Here is a 22,912-nt window from a genome sequence, read left to right as displayed (position 1 = left end):
CGAAGGTGACAACACAGTGCATGTACATCCAACTAGAGCATATGAAAAGCAGATACTGCCGATATCGAATCAATCATGCCGTCAATCAAAGCAAAGAAGTAGCCTTCATATAAAATAGCAAGAAAGAAAGAAACAAGGAATGAAAGCAATAGGCATAGCAATTATAATGAAAGAATTGGCCTTCAGTCACTTGGTACCCATGTCTTTCTAGTGATTGTTTGACACAAGGACTAGCTTTTAGAGAAAGCGGAGCAGCCTCCAAACAATAATCTTAAGGGTTTGATTTTCAGTTCAATTTCCACAAGTCGAATGCGGAAAATTCAGCAAAGCAATCTTAAGTACCTTGCCAGAGTTTCATGCCGATCTCAACAGCCCCTAACATCTATAAAAGTTATCAACAATTGATTGCAGCAAACATGAACAAGGACATGGAAAATTACAAGCTGTATATTAACTCGAGCTTCATAGTCTAATTTTTCCGTTCAGTTTAAAGCCATACAACAAAACAACCTCTAGTAAGGGCACTTCACAAAGTAACAAATGAATAAGTTACTGCACTTGTGCAGTCTTTTCCTTGCAATCCACTCAAGTTTTTTTTTAAACCTACACATACGCCTTGCCTTCTTGCTTGGCTGCTAATAGAGACCACAAATATTGTGGTCGCCACTGAACCTTTCGTGAGCTCCAAGGTGGCACCCAATGGTCTGAAAGATCCAGCTGTTATGGCCCTTCAGAAAGCGACCGCCTATTTGGCCAAACTCTTGAGACCATGCCCATGGAGGAAGGTACTGGGAAGATGGCTTCTGGCGTCACCTCGCTTCAGTGTTTCTCCGCTCCTCCTAAGAGTCAAAATTAAGAAATAATAATAATAATAATAATAATAATAATTAAACAAATATATTAGTGTTTGTTTGCATGACTCGCTAGTTTCCAGTGCTGCGTAGCCTGCGTGCGATACCCACCTACAGGAAAAAGAAGAACAGAGAATCTTCCTTCAGATGTTAGATTCAGATCTAATATCCAATATTATCTCCATCACCCACTCCAATAACAAAATCCAAAGACAGGTAAAATGTCGGATCTCGGTCGGTCAAGTTATTCCTAGGTCCACGTAAAGTTAGACTCGATGAACCATTTGATCCTTCGCATGGATCAATCATTGGATCACCCACCGGTTGCTTTGAATTGCACGCATTTAATGCTCTGAGATATGTGCAGTGGAGGATCCAATGGATTCGGGTGAAGGAAGGTGAATCGTTTTTGCCTATCCTTGATTGAAATGGGTTGTATCCCTTCCCCTCCGTACTCAAATCTTCTTCTTTTTTTTTATGCCAATGGCTTTTGCTACAGTACTCAAAAGATCTTTTACGTCGTTTTACCTCTTCGTATTCTTGGCCGTCCGATTTATTGTTGATGGCTTTGATTTACCCACCGTTATAGCCAGAAATATGCGTGACTGCTCGGCGGCCGGCTTTCCCTCGGAGACCTCGTCCTCGCCGGGCTTGAGTCCGAGAAGAATGTCAGCGAGTACCACGCTGACAACGTCGTCCGGCCGTCCTCGCACGGCAATGTCATTCGATGGGATCGTGGAGACAAGGAGAGTTGCAGGTGATCAAGGCCGGTGCATCCGGGTGCACGATGAGTGGAGCCGGGCCGACCTCACCGGCGAGGATTCATGGCGAGAAGATGGGGAAGGAGCCTCGATCTGGGACAAAGCGAGAAGAGCTCAGCTCCCCTCCGCCACCCCATCGCTCACCTCCTCCTTCCTCGTGCAGTTCCTCTTTACAGTCCGCCGTAGTGAGTTCAGCGCCACCTTCGGCCCTTTCCACCGCACCTACGCTGTCACCCTCCCTGCCGTCGCCTCCTCCTCCACCCCCACCACCCTCTCCATCCGTAGCGCTTGGACATTAGCAGCGGCCACCGCCGCCACCTTATCATCCTCGCCACCATCCCCGCCCAAACCCTAAACCCTCCGTCACCTCCTCCAAGAAACACCGAATTAATTACCTCAAGAAACCCAGATTTCCACCAAAATGAGTCCAAAAATATCCAGAAAATCCGCATTTTCGCGGCGAAATCGGCGGAGAAATACGTGTATATCGCATGGTGGAAGAGGTTTGGTGGAAGGCAGGGGAAGACCGAAAAAAAATAAAATAAAATATTTTTCTTTCCAAAGAAAAATAATAAAAATAGACCAGCTGATGACTAATTTAAAAAATAATAAGAAATAATAAAATATTTTCCAGAAGAAAATAATAAAATTTGACGGTCAAGAAATTTTTTAATTTTTTATAAAATAATATTAAAAAAAGCATCATTATCAAAATTCTTCAGTCCACAATCATACTACCTAGACCAAACCTATTACAAAAAAGAATCTCTGCCTTGAGTTTAGATCAAATCATCTATAGCTAGTTTAAATCTGATCCACACGACACGACACGGAGGAAGCTATCACGCGATGGCGTTGGCATCCTCTCTGAGGCGGTCTGGAGTCGGCCCCCTTCGTCTCTCTTCGTAAACGTCAGTACCACTACCAGACAAAATCCACGCATTAAAAACTATTATACCATATTGGGTGCTCTGAACCCAAAACGCCAAAGCCATGAAACGCCCATGCACTAATATTTGCCTGGTCTCTGATATCTCTCTCTGTCTCCTTGTTCTATAAGCTGGGAGAGTTTTCTCATTTGGATGAAAGGATTCATAGGTTTCTGCATCTGATCTTCCGTCGTTGCACCCGCACCACCATTGCAGTGATGGCAATAAAGAGCTCATTTCTCAGGCTTGTCGAAGAGACCCTAGAGAGTGCTTCGAGGAAACCGAAGAGGATGCTTTATGGAGATGTGTTCAATATATCAAGTAAGATCTTGTTCGCATGATTTGTTGTAGTTTGCATAGAGTTTCTAGGCCATCAGATGATCTTTCTTCTGGATCAATGCATTATAAAAGAGAAATAACTTGAGCACGAAAGGAGGGGGAAAAAACTGACTGGAATATGAATTTATGCATATCGTTTATAATATGATGTTTATAATATCACTAAATATTTTATCATTTAATATTGCGTTTAAGAGTGGAAATAGTTCTTTCCTAGTTGGTATTCTTATATATGTGCTTTGTTGGAGGAAAAAATTGGGATTCATGTGACAGTAAGAAGCAAATTTGGAAAATGTTCTCAAACAAGGATGGAGATATAGTGGCATACACCATAATGAATATATATAAATGATTTTCAAGTTTATCTTGTGAAGATTTAAAGAGGAAACTGCATATAAATTGCAAGAGCGCATTGTTGATCGTGTATTGTTCTGTATAAGTTTGCATTCCAGGTTTTCCAAGAGAGTGGTCCAAAGTGTTGATAAAGGAAGCATCATGCTGCAATGGTTGTAGCTATGTAGGAACTTTAACTTTAAACTTTTGTTAAGCGTGTTAGGAAAATTACATGCAGGAGGCATTTTTTGCTTTTATTTTTTTTAGAAGTACTGCAGAACTGATGAATATTGTGATATATGTGAAAAGATGTGAATGTTTTGATCTCTATAATGCTTGAGTTTGAACTGGGGATAGATATGGTAAGTTCAATGGCATGATCGTTAAATGCCTTGGGATTAAAATGTTCTTAATTAGCCTACTTATGAAGTAAGAAGAAAAGTGGAAGCGCTGTTCTAATAATATAGATGACATAATTTACTGGTTCAGGGAAAAATATATATTACTAACAAAATAAGTGATGTAGATACCTGTGAAGCTCCGAGTTTCTGCATCTTAATTTTATGACTGTTGGAAAAGTACAACTTGGCACTGCCAGGTTGAAATGTTCGCTGGACTTCAAAAAATAAATATCACATCTACCAGTAGGTCCCTTGTGGCTGAACTATCTTATTTTTGCTATATATGTGTTCTAACCAGCATTTTATTTGGACACGTTCTTCCAAGGTAAATGAGAAAAAAATTCTCCAGCTCTAAAGTGATCTATTTGTTGTGCTGTATTATTTGAATTTTCTTGATATGATCTTTTATTTGTTGTTTTTGTGGGGTATAAAAATTGATGATGATATCATGTCGAAGTGTGGCATTAAGAAATCTAGAGTCAATACTCCATACTCTGTCTCAAACTAGAATAATTTTCATTCTTTATTTATATAATTTTAAAAAAGTTATTCAGGTATGGCTATGTACCACTTAGATCAGGAAGCATCTTGTGAAGCCAGTTTAGCATGAAAGAATTATTTATGGATGATCCACTTTATCAGAATAACTGAAGCAGTCATTTCTGCAAGATTGAGAAAGGAGACTAGAAAGGGGGAAAAACTTGATTGGAGTAGTGAGAAGAATTTTATAAGCCTTTCAAATAATGGAGGAAATAACATTTCAAAGGTATGATTTAAGGTTTCAGACAGTTAGGAGATAGATGGTCAATGCTTGCTACTTATCATAAATAATGCCAGAGAACAATCAAAATTATACTGTTGATGTTGCACTAAAATCATTTCCACAGAGTTCAAATTGTTCGAATGTTGAGGACTATAATACATTAGAATTTATTTCAGAAGGTTCAGAAAATATTTGACATGAAGAATAAATAACATGATAAACTGCACTATACAGCACCTCTATCATGCTCCTGTTATTTCATTTAAAAGATCTATAACCAACGAAGCTTTACTAGATTCTGCATGACTTAAGATGCTGAAAGGATTGAAGTGCCAATCCGTGCAAGTCTATGCCAACTGTGACATGCCATGTCAGGCTGGACCAGTACCGTAGACGCATGTCTTCTGCAATACCCTGCATTCACAGTTCAGAACATGTTGATATGGATCAATGCCGAGCTGCCTCCCCCCAATCCCCCCTACCCCACTCTTCTATTTGGCATGGCATGGCATGCAAATTCTCAGCCATGGGTTAGCATGCGCACCAGCATCAGTACTTGAATTGTTGGATGAAAGCTTCCACTAGCATGTTTGGAGAAACCTAGAGATGAAGAATTTTACTCATGGAAGTTAATGCAAGGAACTAGCTAAAATAGACCCTATGGATCTGTCGAGGTAATTTTTGGTTGTATTAGAGGACTCAAAAGATTTACAGGTGGCTACAATGGATCCAAGATAAACCAATAATCATCGGAACTGAACTCTTAATCTTCCATCAGAATGGGAACAGACTTACCATCATGCATTTCCTCAGTGAAGATGTTGGATCTTGAATTCCTTGATAAACTCCAAAAAGACCATGGTAGGTGTAAAGCAGGCCAAGACCTTTTTAATTGTTTGTAATCAAGAAAGAATACTACTTTAAAGGTACACAAACACCTAATTCTTAGATGCTGGTGGTGGTAACAACTTCTACAGAATATATATCATTGATTGGTTATCTGTAGGGGTATATAAGTTATTGAAATTCAAGGGAAACAAACAGAAAGATAATTCTATCAGTAAAAGATAGTCAAGAAAAATATTGTGATTGGCATAATGCTGTCTTCCTTCATAATTTACTGCAATCAAAATATCCTGTTGAGGTTCCCTCCCACTCGAACCATTATCTGCAACTGACACCAACAAAAAGCATTTGAAAAACTGGTGAAGCATTTTCATATCCTATGCTATCAGAATAGTTACTTGCTATTTCTAAGCTGCAATTACTGTTGATCTTGATTTCTGAGTTATACATGGTATAATGCAATGTTCTTGCAGATTTTCATTTACTTCAGCATTGGAAAGGATGGTCACAGATAAGCTCATCTTGTTTCTGGAAGAGTCTAGTCATGTTTCTTCATCTCTTCTTTATCAGCAGCTTCTCCCTCCAGCTTCTACTTAATAAAATCTGCAAATCATACCAAAGGAAATACAGGACCAACGAGGAAGGGTTACAAAATCACGCTGCTGCGAAACATACGCTTGATGACATAAACTTGGGTATCTCATACCAAGCCAGCAAAGTGTGTTGCTCTCTAATATTAATCAGCCATTGTGTGGAATTTGTTTCATTGCTGCTACAAGGAAATGAGAGGTATTGCAAGTACGTATTCTCAGTTTCAGCTGAAATAACACAGTTGATATCATGGATGGTTTTGTTGGTTACCATTTTTAATTTTCGGCGAACAAGATCAGTAAAACTCCCATGGATTATAAGGGCATGGTGGACATGCAGCTTCTTCCTGTCAGCAATCTGCATAGCTTTTGATATACACTCCATTGTTTTACACAATGCATTTCTAGGGTTGGAAGAATGCATAGATCTATTAAATCTTCTTTTCTGCGCATATCTGTTCGCCATTTCAGTCAGAGGAGCAACAGGGATCACTTTTGACAATAGTAACATCAGAGAACCACTACTGCACACGCCAACAGAAAAGCATGGGGAGACCAAGAGGCAATCGCCATATGGAAATGCAAGCCTTCCACAACTTGTCACTTTCTCATGGCTTAACCCCCTTTTTGCTATAGGAGTCAAGAAGCCTCTAGATCAGCATGAAGTACCTGATGTCGATATCAAAGACTCTGCCAAGTTCCTTTCACACTCATTCGACAGCTGCTTGACTAGTGTAAAAGAAAAGCATGGCTTGCAGACTTCATTTGTTTACAGAGCAATCTTCCTATTTATCAGGAAAAAAGCAGCAATCAATGCTAGCTTTGCAGTTGTTACTGCATGCGCGTCTTATGTAGGACCTTCATTGATTGATGACCTTGTTATGTTCCTAGGTGGAAAGAGGGAGAATGGATTGAAAAGTGGATACATACTTGCACTTGCATTCCTAAGTGCCAAAATTGTGGAGACTGTGGCTCAGAGGCAGTGGATTTTTGGAGCTCGACAGCTTGGAATGCGCCTAAGAGCAGCATTAATATCTCACATATACAAAAAGGGCCTTCGCTTATCAAGCCAGTCTCGGCAGAACCACACCAGTGGAGAAATTATCAACTATATGAGTGTGGATATTCAAAGAATTACAGATCTCATATGGTACGCAAACATAATATGGATGTTACCCGTACAGGTTTCTCTTGCAATCTATGTTCTTCACAACAGTCTGGGTCCTGGAGCTTTTGCTGGATTAGCAGCAACAGTCATGCTAATGGCATGCAACATTCCTATCACTAGAACACAGAAACGTTTCCAGTCCAAGATTATGGAAGCAAAAGATGAGCGAATGAAAGCGACCTCAGAAATTCTCCGAAACATGAAGATTTTGAAACTTCAAGCTTGGGATCTCCAGTACCTTCGCAAATTAGAAGCTTTGCGAAACATTGAGTATAACTGGTTGTGGAAGTCTCTAAGACTGCTAGCAATGACAGCATTTTTATTCTGGGGAGCGCCCACATTTATATCAGTGATAACATTTGGATCATGTATACTCATGGGAATACCTCTAACAGCAGGGAGAGTTTTATCTGCATTGGCAACTTTTAGGATGCTCCAAGAACCCATATTCAATCTTCCAGATTTGCTTTCAGTAATTGCACAGGGAAAAGTTTCAGCTGACAGGGTAGCCTCATACCTCCAAGAAGATGAAATAAAATCTGATGCAGTTGAGGTGATACCTAGAAATGAAGCAGAATTTGACATTGAAATTGATCATGGGATATTCAGTTGGGACCCAGAATCCAAATTTCCAACACTTGAAGACATAGAATTGAAGGTGAGTGGGGGCATGAAAGTGGCCATTTGTGGGACTGTTGGCTCAGGAAAGTCCAGCTTACTCTCATGCATATTAGGAGAAATACCAAAACTGGGAGGGACAGTAAGAATAAGTGGCACCAAAGCATATGTTCCTCAGTCCCCATGGATACTTTCTGGGAACATTAGAGAAAACATTCTCTTTGGCAATCCATTTGACAGTGAGAAATATGAAAAGACAATTCAGGCTTGTGCACTGAAGAAGGATTTTGAGCTCTTTGCCAGTGGGGATCTGACGGAGATTGGAGAGAGAGGAATTAATATGAGCGGAGGACAAAAGCAACGGATCCAGATCGCAAGAGCAGCCTACCAGGATGCTGATATATACCTTCTTGATGACCCTTTCAGTGCTGTGGATGCTCATACAGGCACACAACTTTTTAAGGTCTGCTTTTACTCCACCTGCATGCATGATTGCCCTCCCTTTATGAAAAGTATTCCTAATATGGTAAAAAAACTATTACAATAATTTTTTTAAAAATACATGTAGTATTTGTTACATCTAAATGTCATACTCTTCATCTCAAATTTCCCCACAAGTGAATATTTTTGCTGAGAAAGCTTCAATTTTCAAGTTCTTGGAGATTGATAATATTCTCCAAGCATCACACGAGATGATTTTTTTTTCTTTTTCTTGCAGGATTGCCTAATGGGGGTTCTTAGAGACAAGACCATACTTTATGTTACACACCAAGTCGAGTTTCTTCCAGCTGCAGACCTTATCCTGGTAAACAGAAAGCAGAAAATCTTCCAGTTCCATTATCCAGATTCTACAATAATAAAATGGCTTTTGTTGTTCCATTTTCTTCTAAATGGAAATAATTTGTCTATTATCTATCAAATTAATTCGTGGATAGAAGGTTGTGTTGTCACTCTACAAATTTTATGATAGTCATGCTCTGCTACCTTGATATCACATTCCACAAAGAACATGTAACCTTGACCACTGGAAAGCACTTGATAATAACAATTAGTATGATGTGTCATAACAGGTGATGCAGCAGGGAAGGATTGCACAAGCTGGAAGGTTTCATGAGCTTCTGCAACAAAATATAGGATTTCAGGTGTTAGTCGGAGCTCACAGCCAAGCTCTTGAATCAATACTTAGTGCTGAAAATTCAAGCAGAATGTTGCTAACAGATGAAAGAAAAATTGTCACGACCCCCGCCCCGTTCCCGGCGGGCCGCCGCGACGGTCCTAGGGTGCGGGTAGGCATAAGGCCACCAGCCACCACGTAGAACCCTACTACCTATCAATCATCCATAAATTCTGAAAAATTTTGGCATGATGCATGCACAAAATGATCACCTTTCCTATGGTGACCTGTCAGGATTATCTCAATACATATAACACACTACCTGTCAGAGCAGTAATCACATAATCTGTCACATAATAAACCTGGACAATATATAGCAATACATTATCACAGGCACACAACTGATCTGCACACACATATATATATACATGCTTCCCAATCTATCCATGGTCAACCCATATCCACAACAGGATCTATGACTGTAACTATACACTATATACAACAGAAGGTTTATAATACACCAAAAGGGTATAAACCTCTATCTACATTATACTATACTATGGAGCGGCACAGCTAACAGGCAATCACTAATCCTGCTCCTCTCTATACAATACCTGCCCTGCAATCAAAAACACCAAACTGGGGAGTGAGTATATAAATACTCAGTGAGTGGAGTAGAGAGTACTATGCACATGAGACCAGATATAATCATGGCTCGAGGTGAAATCTCAAGATCAATAATAAGATGAACATGATCTCAACATAGAGAATATGGAGTAAGTCATCAATATCACCACAATCAATATCAACTCATCTGAAGCATATATGGAATAATCAAGTCAACATATATGCTACTCATGAATATGCTCAACATGTCATAGTACTGAATCATATAAATCAGGTGTCAATAGGCTGAATCATCAACAAGACAGCTATCGGGAGGTGGGTTTTACGCCCCAGGCGAACCAGCAACAACTCCCTACTGCCATATAAATACATCGAATATGACACCACACCAATATGTAAATCATCACTAGACAGCTGTCGGAAGGTGGGTTTTACGCCCCAGGCGAACCAGCAACAACTCCCTACTGTCACATGCATATGCAGGATAAGACACCATACCGATAACATAAATGCTAGACAGCTATCGGGAGGTGGGTTTTACGCCCCAGGCGAACCAGCAACAACTCCCTACTGTCACATGCATATGCAGGATAAGACACCATACCGATAACATAAATGCTAGACAGCTGTCGGGAGGTGGGTTTTACGCCCCAGGCGAACCAGCAACAACTCCCTACTGTCACATGCATATGCAGGATAAGACACCATACCGATAACATAAATGCTAGACAGCTATCGGGAGGTGGGTTTTACGCCCCAGGCGAACCAGCAACAACTCCCTACTGTCACATGCATATGCAGGATAAGACACCACACTGATCATATAAATGCCGGCCAGTATCCAGAACAGAAATCCATCTCACATCTACATACTAAACGGCACCTCGCGGGAATTCTACATCCGCGGAAAGCCATACTGCACCTCGCGGGGTCTTACTATGCCCGGCGGCAAGCAGAATATAAGTCGTAGGACCGGCCGATCCTACGCCTAGGGCCGTGTCCCCCCCTAGGAAGGGACTGGGCTCCGCCCACCCAGAAGGCTACTATGTGCACAAAGGCCGATGTTCAACCCCCATCGACTATAGGTGTCCTGCAGATACTGCCAAGCCATGCATAAATGCCATAATGCACCCTCCCAATACTCTACTAAAAAGGAGTATGATCAAGACTACCGCTCACTCGACTCCGACCCAATCATAAACTAACATCAGGGTTGGGAGTGAGGGGTCAAGGATGTACAATGCAACTCAATATACCACTGAAATGGGCTCTACAAATCTTTGAAATAGAGGAAATGAAATCAATTTACAAAAGAAATCATTTCACAATTCGGAATCAATTTGATTACTCATCAACCCCTCGTAATTCCTCTCAATGTTCCCTCAAATGCATGTACAGAATAATCAAGCATGGAGAATCAAGATTATAGAGGAATCTACTACAATATTAATCAATATGCTCAAGTGGAATCAATTCACACTTGGCGACATTCATGAAAATGAATTAAGGATGCTCATGGTGCAAAGTACATGACTCCCACTCACAAGTCTTTGAAATAGAGGAAATGAAATCACTTTACAAAAGATGTCATTTCCCAATTCAGATCCATCGTAATTCCTCTCAATGTTCCCTCGAATGCATGTACAGAATAATCAAGCATGGAGAATCAAGATTATAGAGGAATCTACTACAATATCAATCAATATGCTCAAGTGAAATCAATTCACACTTGGCGACATTCATGAAAATGAATTAAGGATGCTCATGGTGCAAAGTACATGACTCCCACTCACAAGTCTTTGAAATAGAGGAAATGAAATCACTTTACAAAAGATGTCATTTCCCAATTCAGATCCATCGTAATTCCTCTCAATGTTCCCTCGAATGCATGTACAGAATAATCAAGCATGGAGAATCAAGATTATAGAGGAATCTACTACAATATCAATCAATATGCTCAAGTGAAATCAATTCACACTTGGCGACATTCATGAAAATGAATTAAGGATGCTCATGGTGCAAAGTACATGACTCCCACTCACCTGTCAATCTGGCACAGCCCTGATATGCCTCCAAAAATCTACAGCTGGCAGTAGGAAACTTCTTCCTCTTGTTCCCTAGCTTCTTGCCCAACTGTGACATGCATTTACAATACATTTAGTTTTGTATCAAGGGCTATAATCTACGTGCCAATTATAACATAGGAAACTTTAATTGATTCAACTCCCCTGTTCCTTAAATCTTTTCTTTTCTTTCTTCTTTTCCTTTTTAATTAATTAACTCACCATTTATGTGTATTAGGGACTCCTTTGCATGAGTACAAGGTCCCTTTTAGCTTGATCTAGGCTTAATACTCTATTATAGCATGAAATCCCCTATTTTCCACCCGGATGAACAGTAACCCGAACTGACAGTGGGTTACTTCATCCCGGTTTTGATCCACTTTCAGGACTCCAAATTTGATGAAATTTTTACCTAACATTCTACACTCACAAAGGATTCCAAAGAGATAACATGCATCATCATCGGAGGCCATTGGCCCCCTAAATAATTCGCCGAAGTTGGGACTTCGACACAGTTTTTCCGTAGTGCCGGAAAAATTTGTTAAAATCCGATTCTTCCTCTTTTAACCACCTCTACAATCCTTATCCGACCCCTCTAGACTATATCCACCCTTTGTATAGCCTAATATCATCAAAAGACTAGATAGGGACGGATATTTACCTTTTTCTTCTTGTGAAACTTGAGTCCTTGCGTAGAAGGGAAGGAGATCTACACTTTTCCCTTCAGCTGGCAGCGCAACCGGAGCTTCCTTGCACCTCGAATCCCCTCCCTCTTTCTTCTTCTTCTTCTTCTTTTTCTTCTTCTTCTCTTTTTCCCTCTCTCTGTGTTTCCACGCCTGAGACCTCCTCTCCCTCTCTGTCTCAATTCCCTCTTCTCAGCCAACCCACCGCCAGACAACCCCCATTTAAGTCAAATCAAAGCACTATTCACCTTTGTTTAATATTATTAAATTCCCATTTTGCCCCTAACACTTCAACATATCTACAACTATGCCATTATTTTTTGATTCCTTCCAATTTTACCCCTTATATCAATTTTAAAGGACTATTCTATTCCTTTTTTATATAAAAAAAATATTTTGGGGTTATTACATCCTCCCCCCCTTATATAAAATTCGTCCTCGAATTTAAAAGAGTAAATTACCTGATTACTCAAAGGGGTGAATGTATCTGCTCTTCATATTCTGCTCGGTGTGGTATTGGGAATCAAATAAATTGGGAGTGTTTTACCTTCTATCTCTACCACACAGGTAGGATACACATACTTCGCTTTTATACTATCCCCTACAGATGTACTAATAGCTAAGGAAATATGCATTAATATCTTATCCTTAGCTAACTTCTTAGCAAAATAAGGGGACACAAATGAATGGGTAGCTCCAGAATCAAATAACACTCAAGCTTTAATCTTATCAATGAGGAGCATACCTGTCACAGCTGCATTCGATGCCTGTACCTCCGGTGGATTTACCGTGAACACCCTTCCTTGCCCTCTGCCTATTGGAGCTGACATTTGAGATGGTCCAGCACTCTGCTGTGATGTTTGTGCTTGACCTCTGCCTCTGCCTACAGGCTCCCTACTACTAGGCCTATCCATCTGCACAGAAGGGTAGGATGCCAAAGGCACAAACTGCTGGGTGGCACCCTGCGGGCATTCTCTGACAAAATGACCCGGCTGTCCACATCTGTAGCACACTCCCTGGCCCATTCTGCATCTGCCAGGGTGCTGCTTCCCACATATGCCACATACTGGCCATGATTGGAACTTGGATTCCGTTCTGGCCATAGTGACCGGAGGACGAGGTGCTAATGGTAGAGAAGCATCCTGTGACTGACCTCTTCTCCTCCACTTCCTCTTATGTGGGACAGGTGGAGCTAAGCGTACAGACTGCTCCATCGGGCCCTCCGAGAGATCTACTCCCTCAGATCTATCTCTACTGCTTTGCCCTTTCCCCATACTCATTTTCCTCTGTTCTCTTTCAGCTCTTTCCTCTTTGTTTCTGGTCTCCCACTGTTTTGCTTTATCAATCAGCCTAGATAAGGTGGGGACCTCTACTGCCAGTACTGCATTATAAAGCGGGAAAATCAGACCCCGCCTGAATCTTTCTATCCTGGCAGCTTCAGTGGGGATGATGTAAGGAGCATACTTCCCCAATCTAGTGAACTCACGAGCGTACTCAGATACGCTCATTCCGGGCATCTGCTTCAGCCTCTCAAACTGAAGAGCCCGATTCTGCCTCTCAGCCGGAGACAAAAACTCATCCATCACTGCTTGCCTGAACTCTTCCCAGGTTGGAGGATTCCTACTGTACAATCTGTCCTCCACGTGCCTCTGGTACCAGCCCCAGGCATCTTCTTTCATTGTGAGCCCTACAAGTTCTATTGCCCTTGCATCAGAACAGGGCAGTCTCCGTATCATCTTTTCAGTCTCCTCCAGGAATCTCTGAGGATCTTCACCTTCTTCCCCCTTAAACTCTGGGGTTCTGAGCCTCAGAAATTCCTGTACAGTAATCCCCTCATCATCTAGAGCCCGCCTGGCCAAACTTCTTGGCACAGGTACAGGAGGTGGGATGGATACTACTGACGGGGCAGGAGATTTTTCCCGAGCAATCTGCTCCCTCAGAGCCTGATTTTCCGCCAGTAACTGTTCCATCAATGCATCTCTACTTCCTACCTCTCCTTGATCATTAATCCTCCATCTATCAGCAGGAGGAGATTTTTCTCTTTGGGGCTCGACATGTGCGGAACCCGCATCCAATGCTATATCTGGCTCCATCCTCCGTCCAGGACGAGCAGATCCTCTCCTTGGAGGTATTTTTTTATATATCTACATACTGAGTCACTACACACTAAGTCATAAAATGCTTTACTAAATTGTAAATGACCCAGCAAATAGCATAAAAAAAAAAAATTCTATGCTCCATAGTATAATCCTATACTTAATCCTGACTCACCCTATTGCTCTGACAGGACTCTTCTTAACCTTTGCTCTGATACCAAGCTTTGTCACGACCCCCGCCCCGTTCCCGGCGGGCCGCCGCGACGGTCCTAGGGTGCGGGTAGGCATAAGGCCACCAGCCACCACGTAGAACCCTACTACCTATCAATCATCCATAAATTCTGAAAAATTTTGGCATGATGCATGCACAAAATGATCACCTTTCCTATGGTGACCTGTCAGGATTATCTCAATACATATAACACACTACCTGTCAGAGCAGTAATCACATAATCTGTCACATAATAAACCTGGACAATATATAGCAATACATTATCACAGGCACACAACTGATCTGCACACACATATATATATACATGCTTCCCAATCTATCCATGGTCAACCCATATCCACAACAGGATCTATGACTGTAACTATACACTATATACAACAGAAGGTTTATAATACACCAAAAGGGTATAAACCTCTATCTACATTATACTATACTATGGAGCGGCACAGCTAACAGGCAATCACTAATCCTGCTCCTCTCTATACAATACCTGCCCTGCAATCAAAAACACCAAACTGGGGAGTGAGTATATAAATACTCAGTGAGTGGAGTAGAGAGTACTATGCACATGAGACCAGATATAATCATGGCTCGAGGTGAAATCTCAAGATCAATAATAAGATGAACATGATCTCAACATAGAGAATATGGAGTAAGTCATCAATATCACCACAATCAATATCAACTCATCTGAAGCATATATGGAATAATCAAGTCAACATATATGCTACTCATGAATATGCTCAACATGTCATAGTACTGAATCATATAAATCAGGTGTCAATAGGCTGAATCATCAACAAGACAGCTATCGGGAGGTGGGTTTTACGCCCCAGGCGAACCAGCAACAACTCCCTACTGCCATATAAATACATCGAATATGACACCACACCAATATGTAAATCATCACTAGACAGCTGTCGGAAGGTGGGTTTTACGCCCCAGGCGAACCAGCAACAACTCCCTACTGTCACATGCATATGCAGGATAAGACACCATACCGATAACATAAATGCTAGACAGCTATCGGGAGGTGGGTTTTACGCCCCAGGCGAACCAGCAACAACTCCCTACTGTCACATGCATATGCAGGATAAGACACCATACCGATAACATAAATGCTAGACAGCTGTCGGGAGGTGGGTTTTACGCCCCAGGCGAACCAGCAACAACTCCCTACTGTCACATGCATATGCAGGATAAGACACCATACCGATAACATAAATGCTAGACAGCTATCGGGAGGTGGGTTTTACGCCCCAGGCGAACCAGCAACAACTCCCTACTGTCACATGCATATGCAGGATAAGACACCACACTGATCATATAAATGCCGGCCAGTATCCAGAACAGAAATCCATCTCACATCTACATACTAAACGGCACCTCGCGGGAATTCTACATCCGCGGAAAGCCATACTGCACCTCGCGGGGTCTTACTATGCCCGGCGGCAAGCAGAATATAAGTCGTAGGACCGGCCGATCCTACGCCTAGGGCCGTGTCCCCCCCTAGGAAGGGACTGGGCTCCGCCCACCCAGAAGGCTACTATGTGCACAAAGGCCGATGTTCAACCCCCATCGACTATAGGTGTCCTGCAGATACTGCCAAGCCATGCATAAATGCCATAATGCACCCTCCCAATACTCTACTAAAAAGGAGTATGATCAAGACTACCGCTCACTCGACTCCGACCCAATCATAAACTAACATCAGGGTTGGGAGTGAGGGGTCAAGGATGTACAATGCAACTCAATATACCACTGAAATGGGCTCTACAAATCTTTGAAATAGAGGAAATGAAATCAATTTACAAAAGAAATCATTTCACAATTCGGAATCAATTTGATTACTCATCAACCCCTCGTAATTCCTCTCAATGTTCCCTCAAATGCATGTACAGAATAATCAAGCATGGAGAATCAAGATTATAGAGGAATCTACTACAATATTAATCAATATGCTCAAGTGGAATCAATTCACACTTGGCGACATTCATGAAAATGAATTAAGGATGCTCATGGTGCAAAGTACATGACTCCCACTCACAAGTCTTTGAAATAGAGGAAATGAAATCACTTTACAAAAGATGTCATTTCCCAATTCAGATCCATCGTAATTCCTCTCAATGTTCCCTCGAATGCATGTACAGAATAATCAAGCATGGAGAATCAAGATTATAGAGGAATCTACTACAATATCAATCAATATGCTCAAGTGAAATCAATTCACACTTGGCGACATTCATGAAAATGAATTAAGGATGCTCATGGTGCAAAGTACATGACTCCCACTCACAAGTCTTTGAAATAGAGGAAATGAAATCACTTTACAAAAGATGTCATTTCCCAATTCAGATCCATCGTAATTCCTCTCAATGTTCCCTCGAATGCATGTACAGAATAATCAAGCATGGAGAATCAAGATTATAGAGGAATCTACTACAATATCAATCAATATGCTCAAGTGAAATCAATTCACACTTGGCGACATTCATGAAAATGAATTAAGGATGCTCATGGTGCAAAGTACATGACTCCCACTCACCTGTCAATCTGGCACAGCCCTGATATGCCTCCAAAAATCTACAGCTGGCAGTAGGAAACTTCTTCCTCTTGTTCCCTAGCTTCTTGCCCAACTGTGACATGCATTTACAATACATTTAGTTTTGTATCAAGGGCTATAATCTACGTGCCAATTATAACATAGGAAACTTTAATTGATTCAACTCCCCTGTTCCTTAAATCTTTTCTTTTCTTTCTTCTTTTCCTTTTTAATTAATTAACTCACCATTTATGTGTATTAGGGACTCCTTTGCATGAGTACAAGGTCCCTTTTAGCTTGATCTAGGCTTAATACTCTATTATAGCATGAAATCCCCTATTTTCCACCCGGATGAACAGTAACCCGAACTGACAGTGGGTTACTTCATCCCGGTTTTGATCCACTTTCAGGACTCCAAATTTGATGAAATTTTTACCTAACATTCTACACTCACAAAGGATTCCAAAGAGATAACATGCATCATCATCGGAGGCCATTGGCCCCCTAAATAATTCGCCGAAGTTGGGACTTCGACACAGTTTTTCCGTAGTGCCGGAAAAATTTGTTAAAATCCGATTCTTCCTCTTTTAACCACCTCTACAATCCTTATCCGACCCCTCTAGACTATATCCACCCTTTGTATAGCCTAATATCATCAAAAGACTAGATAGGGACGGATATTTACCTTTTTCTTCTTGTGAAACTTGAGTCCTTGCGTAGAAGGGAAGGAGATCTACACTTTTCCCTTCAGCTGGCAGCGCAACCGGAGCTTCCTTGCACCTCGAATCCCCTCCCTCTTTCTTCTTCTTCTTCTTCTTTTTCTTCTTCTTCTCTTTTTCCCTCTCTCTGTGTTTCCACGCCTGAGACCTCCTCTCCCTCTCTGTCTCAATTCCCTCTTCTCAGCCAACCCACCGCCAGACAACCCCCATTTAAGTCAAATCAAAGCACTATTCACCTTTGTTTAATATTATTAAATTCCCATTTTGCCCCTAACACTTCAACATATCTACAACTATGCCATTATTTTTTGATTCCTTCCAATTTTACCCCTTATATCAATTTTAAAGGACTATTCTATTCCTTTTTTATATAAAAAAAATATTTTGGGGTTATTACAAAAATACCAAAAACATCAAGCAGCAATGAGTCTGATGAAGAAAATACAGCAAATACCCAGTTCCAAAATATTGACAGGCAAGAGTCTGAACAGGATCTCTGTCAAGATATTGCTGACAGAGGGAAGCTAATGCAAGATGAGGAAAGGGAAAGAGGAAGCATTGGCAAAGAGCTTTATTGGTCGTACCTGACTGCGGTGCGAGGAGGTGCATTAGTCCCAATAATTGTCACAGCACAATCACTATTCCAAATATTGCAGGTAGCGAGCAACTACTGGATGGCGTGGGCTTCGCCTCCAACAACAGCTACAGATCCAGTGGTGGGAATTAGTCTTCTGTTCTCGGTATATATACTTCTTTCAGTCGGAAGTGCACTGTGTGTGTTGGTCCGAGCAATGCTTGTAGCAATCACCGGCCTTTTGACATCACAAAAGTTCTTCGAAAACATGCTAAATTGCATCCTTCGTGCCCCAATGTCTTTCTTTGATTCCACTCCAACAGGGAGGATCTTAAACAGGGTTAGTACTTAGTTGAATGTTTCATGCATAATCATCTGTTTATATAGCCTTCTCTAGACTAATTATAAGACTTCTGACTTTGAAATAGGCCTCTACCGACCAAAGTGTGCTAGACATGGAAATAGCAGGAAAATTAGGCTGGTGTGCATTCTCGATTATACAAATTCTTGGGACCATTGCAGTTATGTCGCAGGTTGCATGGCCAGTTTTTGCCATATTCATTCCTGTGACAGCAATTTGTATCTGGTATCAAGTAAGATCTCTCTTTCAAACTAAACTGTGCATATTTAGTCTACTTTGATCAAATCATAAAATAAGATAAGCTAATTTTTCGGACCAAACCAATGATTTTGACTTTGCAAGTAAGAAAGTACAAGATCCATAATTGCAATATTTATGCCAAAAGAAGTCATGTTTTAGAAATAGAATTTATAGCAATTCTAAAGATGTGAGTGGTTTAATTTGTTTAAAAAGATTAGGATGTCTTGAGATTAAGTTCTTGACAATGGTTGCTGCAGCAATACTATATACCAACTGCAAGAGAGTTGGCTCGTTTATCGGGAATTCAAAGAGCTCCAATCCTCCATCATTTTGCAGAATCACTTTCTGGAGCTGCTGCTATTAGAGCATTTGGACATGAAATTCGGTTCAGCAATGCAAACCTTAGACTTATTGACAACCACTCGAGGCCATGGTTCCATAATGTTTCTGCAATGGAATGGCTTTCCTTCAGACTGAACTTACTGTCAAATTTTGTGTTTGCATTCTCGTTGATTTTGCTCGTGAGCCTTCCTGAAGGATTTATTAATCCAAGTGAGAACTTGATTATCAATTTCTAAGATCATAAAATATTTTTTTGTTATCGTTCTTAATAACACATACCATCTTACTATTTGTTGTATTCTTACAGGTATAGCAGGATTGGCAGTGACCTATGGATTAAATCTCAATTCACAACTAGCAACTATCATCTGGAATATATGCAATGCGGAAAATAAAATGATCTCAGTTGAAAGAATACTGCAGTACTCAAGGATCCATAGTGAAGCTCCTTTACTGATTGAAGAGTGTCGACCGCCGATCAGTTGGCCGGAAATTGGAACTATATACTTTAGGAACTTGGAGGTATTCCCAGAATTTGTCCCTAGAGATATATGCAAATGTTCATTTGTTTGTTGTGTGTTGTATGTTTCTAAATATGTACAGACAGCAATACCAAGCCTTAGCCCACTGGGGTATCACCTCTGATGTGCAACTTTAGACAACAGATCCACAGAAGGAATGATCAAACTTTTACAACGGATTATCATCCCAAGATCAAGCCTTCCCATGAGTTATACCAACTATCCTAGCATGGCCACTCGACAATTGGGATAGGTTATGAAATAAAGGAGAATACGAAAGAGAAATGGAGCATTATGGGACTAAACAATATAAAACAAAATGGTTCCTTTATAACATATTCAAGTTCCCCAACCATTTTCTAGTACAATATGATGCACCTCCATTGTACCCACACATATTGCTTTTATCAATGATTGCTCACTGTTTACTAGATAAACCGATGACATTATGAGTAACTGGGGCAACTCTGTCCCTTTCAGTGCTTTCCATCTATATCAGTAAAGTTCGTTAAGTTGAAACATAAAAAAGTCTGCATTCTTGTGTTTGGATTACATTATTGTAAGGCTCAAAAGTTTTTTGTCTTGCCACATCATATTTTTCCTTTTCTTTCATTTCTACAGGTTAGGTATGTTGAACACCTGCCATCAGTTTTGAAGAACATAACATGTACAATTCCAGGAAGGAAAAAAGTTGGCGTCGTAGGACGAACTGGTAGCGGAAAATCAACTCTAATACAGGCTCTTTTCCGCATTGTTGAACCAAGAGAAGGAACCATTGAAATTGATGATGTGGACATCTGCAAGATAGGCCTTCATGATTTGCGATCCAGACTTAGCATTATTCCACAAGATCCAACAATGTTCGAGGGAACAGTGAGAGGAAATCTTGATCCACTGAATGAATACCCAGATAACAGGATATGGGAGGCAAGTCAATAAGCTAAGCTAAATTATTTCCATGATAGAATCATGCCTTACAATACAAGAAGATTACTACTTACATAATAGTAAATACAGACTGGAAGCCTAGGAATCAGGATTTAGTCATTTATCTAGCGCGTTATGGGTGCTTGTGATGAGACTTAACAAGAACTAGATGCAAAATCAGAGAAGCACAAGATCATTGAATTATTCTGATTACAAGCAAAATGCTGATAGGAAAATAGACCCAAGCAAAATATTGGAAAATAGTCTTAATTTTTTTAAGGTCTTTTTTCGACTTTTTAATTGCCAATTCTCTTAGAAGCCCAAATGTAATAGGTGGAAAGTCGATATTAGTTTGATAACCAGTCATAAAAAGCATTTTATCATACTATGAAATGGAAATGAATTTGATATTGGTTATTGCTAGGGTTGCCTTTGCTTTGTGCAATGGCTCGTAGAATGTCTTCTGGAGAAACACTAAGGCCTGCAACACAATATTGTTTGCCTTAACTTATCAAGTAATAAATATGCTCTGAGAAAACAAGGTCAAAATAACATAAATGAGAATTCTGAGATGGATGTGTGGTAAAGCTAGAAATGATAAAGTGAGATATTTGAGTACGCTAGAGGATGTAGGAGCTGCACAAATTAAGGACAAATGGATGAAGAAACAACTTAAATGGTATGGGTATACAGAACAGAGATTTGAGAAGGCTCTATAAGGAGGGGGACGTGAATTTTTGTTAAAGAACGTAGCAAGAAGAAGGGAAGACCTTTAGGTAACATGTACATAAATTAGGAGAAAGGATATGCAAAAGCTTGAATTAATAGTGGAGTAGAAGTAGTCCTAAATTGGACTTCTCAGCAAAAACTTCATATAACAGACTACAAATAGTTGGGTCAAGGCTTCATGATTAAAATCATGATATTAACTTCTTTGTTCTAGTTCAAATTGATTAAGGCTGCTTAGTATAAGCTGTTTGCTGTCCCATAAGAAGTTTTTCTCTTTTTTTTTTTGGATGTACCGAAGATAAATTCCAGATGTTCATTAAAGTGCTCTTTGAAAGAACCAAAAGCTAACTCGCTCTCTTAGCAGCTCTTCAATTGGAAGATCTAACAACCTTGTTTTTATGATTCAGGTACTAGATAAGTGTCGACTTGGTGATCTGATCCACCGGAATGAAAAGAAGCTGGATTCAACAGGTAAGGCGTGTTTACAAGATTATAGAAACACAAAAAAACATGGCTTTAATCTGCAAGTCAACAACTTAAATGATAAAATGATTTAAGAACTAGTCATAGGTAATTGACGTATAGCTTCTTACAGTTGTTGAAAATGGAGAAAATTGGAGTGTCGGTCAGAGACAGCTATTTTGTCTTGGAAGAGCTCTGTTGAAGAGGAGCAGCATCCTTGTTCTTGATGAGGCGACAGCCTCTGTTGACTCTGCTACTGATGGAATCATACAAGTAACAATTCGTCAAGAATTCAACGACTGCACAGTTCTCACCATAGCTCACAGAATTCATACAGTCATAGACAGTGATCTCATTCTGGTCCTCAGTGAAGGTAAAAGTTGTTACAATGCCATAATACTTCCATAAGATAGATGAAGTAAGATTTCCAGATATCTCTTGCATGATTGAGCTGTTAAATTAAGTCGCTTCTTTTATTGAGCAGGAAGAGTTCTTGAATATGACACCCCTGCCAAATTACTGGAAAGAGAGGATTCATCATTCTCTAAGCTTATAAAGGAGTACTCTTTGAGATCACAGAGTGTGAACCATATAGCAAACAGTGAAAGTAACATTTTTTAAGGCCATCAACATTTAAACTCTATTTTCAAAGCCATTGGTGGCACATGAAGGTAATCCAAGTTCCCGAAGCGAAAACATCTGGTGTAATTTGCTAAACTTAATGCCATGTTTGTATGAGTTCCAAAAACAAGAGGCAGACACAACTCTTCAGAAGGGTTTCTAACTTGCAACCCTTATCCTGGCAAGCAATGCCAGGTGCACCTCTGGAATCTACATCATAGAAAAAGCAGCAGGAAATATTGTTTCTCCAAGGAGAAACTGTTGGACAAAATTTAATTTTGGAGCATTTCTTGCCATTGGAACTGCATTTATTAGCACTAATTGCTCCCAGAATCGTGGCATTAAAGTTGCATGGTCCTGCAAGACCACGTAACAATGATGTAATTCTCTTATAAAATAAATAAGATTATTTTTGATACATCAAGCATTTTTCTCTATTTGTAATGTTCATTCTTACCAA

At 40.4% G+C, this 22,912-nt stretch overlaps 1 protein-coding gene across 1 annotated transcript; it reads left to right on the top strand.

Moving 5' to 3' along the window:
* The first annotated feature begins 2,606 nt into the window (after positions 1 to 2,606).
* Positions 2,607 to 22,873, top strand: LOC103703562 (putative ABC transporter C family member 15). Its single transcript, XM_039119302.1, has 12 exons — positions 2,607 to 2,862; positions 5,697 to 8,062; positions 8,318 to 8,404; positions 8,670 to 8,828; positions 18,077 to 18,589; positions 18,678 to 18,842; positions 19,108 to 19,402; positions 19,500 to 19,714; positions 20,335 to 20,640; positions 21,777 to 21,840; positions 21,965 to 22,204; positions 22,316 to 22,873. Exons 1-12 carry the CDS (start codon positions 2,760 to 2,762, stop codon positions 22,450 to 22,452), a joined length of 4,650 nt encoding a protein of 1,549 aa, XP_038975230.1. The 5' UTR covers positions 2,607 to 2,759; the 3' UTR covers positions 22,453 to 22,873.
* The last annotated feature ends 39 nt before the right edge of the window (positions 22,874 to 22,912 follow it).

Source organism: Phoenix dactylifera, chromosome 2 (genome assembly GCF_009389715.1).
Source record: "Phoenix dactylifera cultivar Barhee BC4 chromosome 2, palm_55x_up_171113_PBpolish2nd_filt_p, whole genome shotgun sequence".
NCBI lineage: Eukaryota > Viridiplantae > Streptophyta > Magnoliopsida > Arecales > Arecaceae > Phoenix > Phoenix dactylifera.
Note: the sequence above shows the minus strand (reverse complement) of the source record. Positions and strands in the feature narration are given on the sequence as shown.

Bases quoted from the DNA above. Each gene is read 5' to 3' on its own strand.
- LOC103703562 (XM_039119302.1), top strand. From the start codon at position 2,760: ATGGCAATAAAGAGCTCATTTCTCAGGCTTGTCGAAGAGACCCTAGAG. The intron at 19,403-19,499 runs GTGAGAACTTGA...GTATTCTTACAG, and splicing joins TGAAGGATTTATTAATCCAA to GTATAGCAGGATTGGCAGTG. The intron at 20,641-21,776 runs GCAAGTCAATAA...TTTATGATTCAG, and splicing joins CAGATAACAGGATATGGGAG to GTACTAGATAAGTGTCGACT.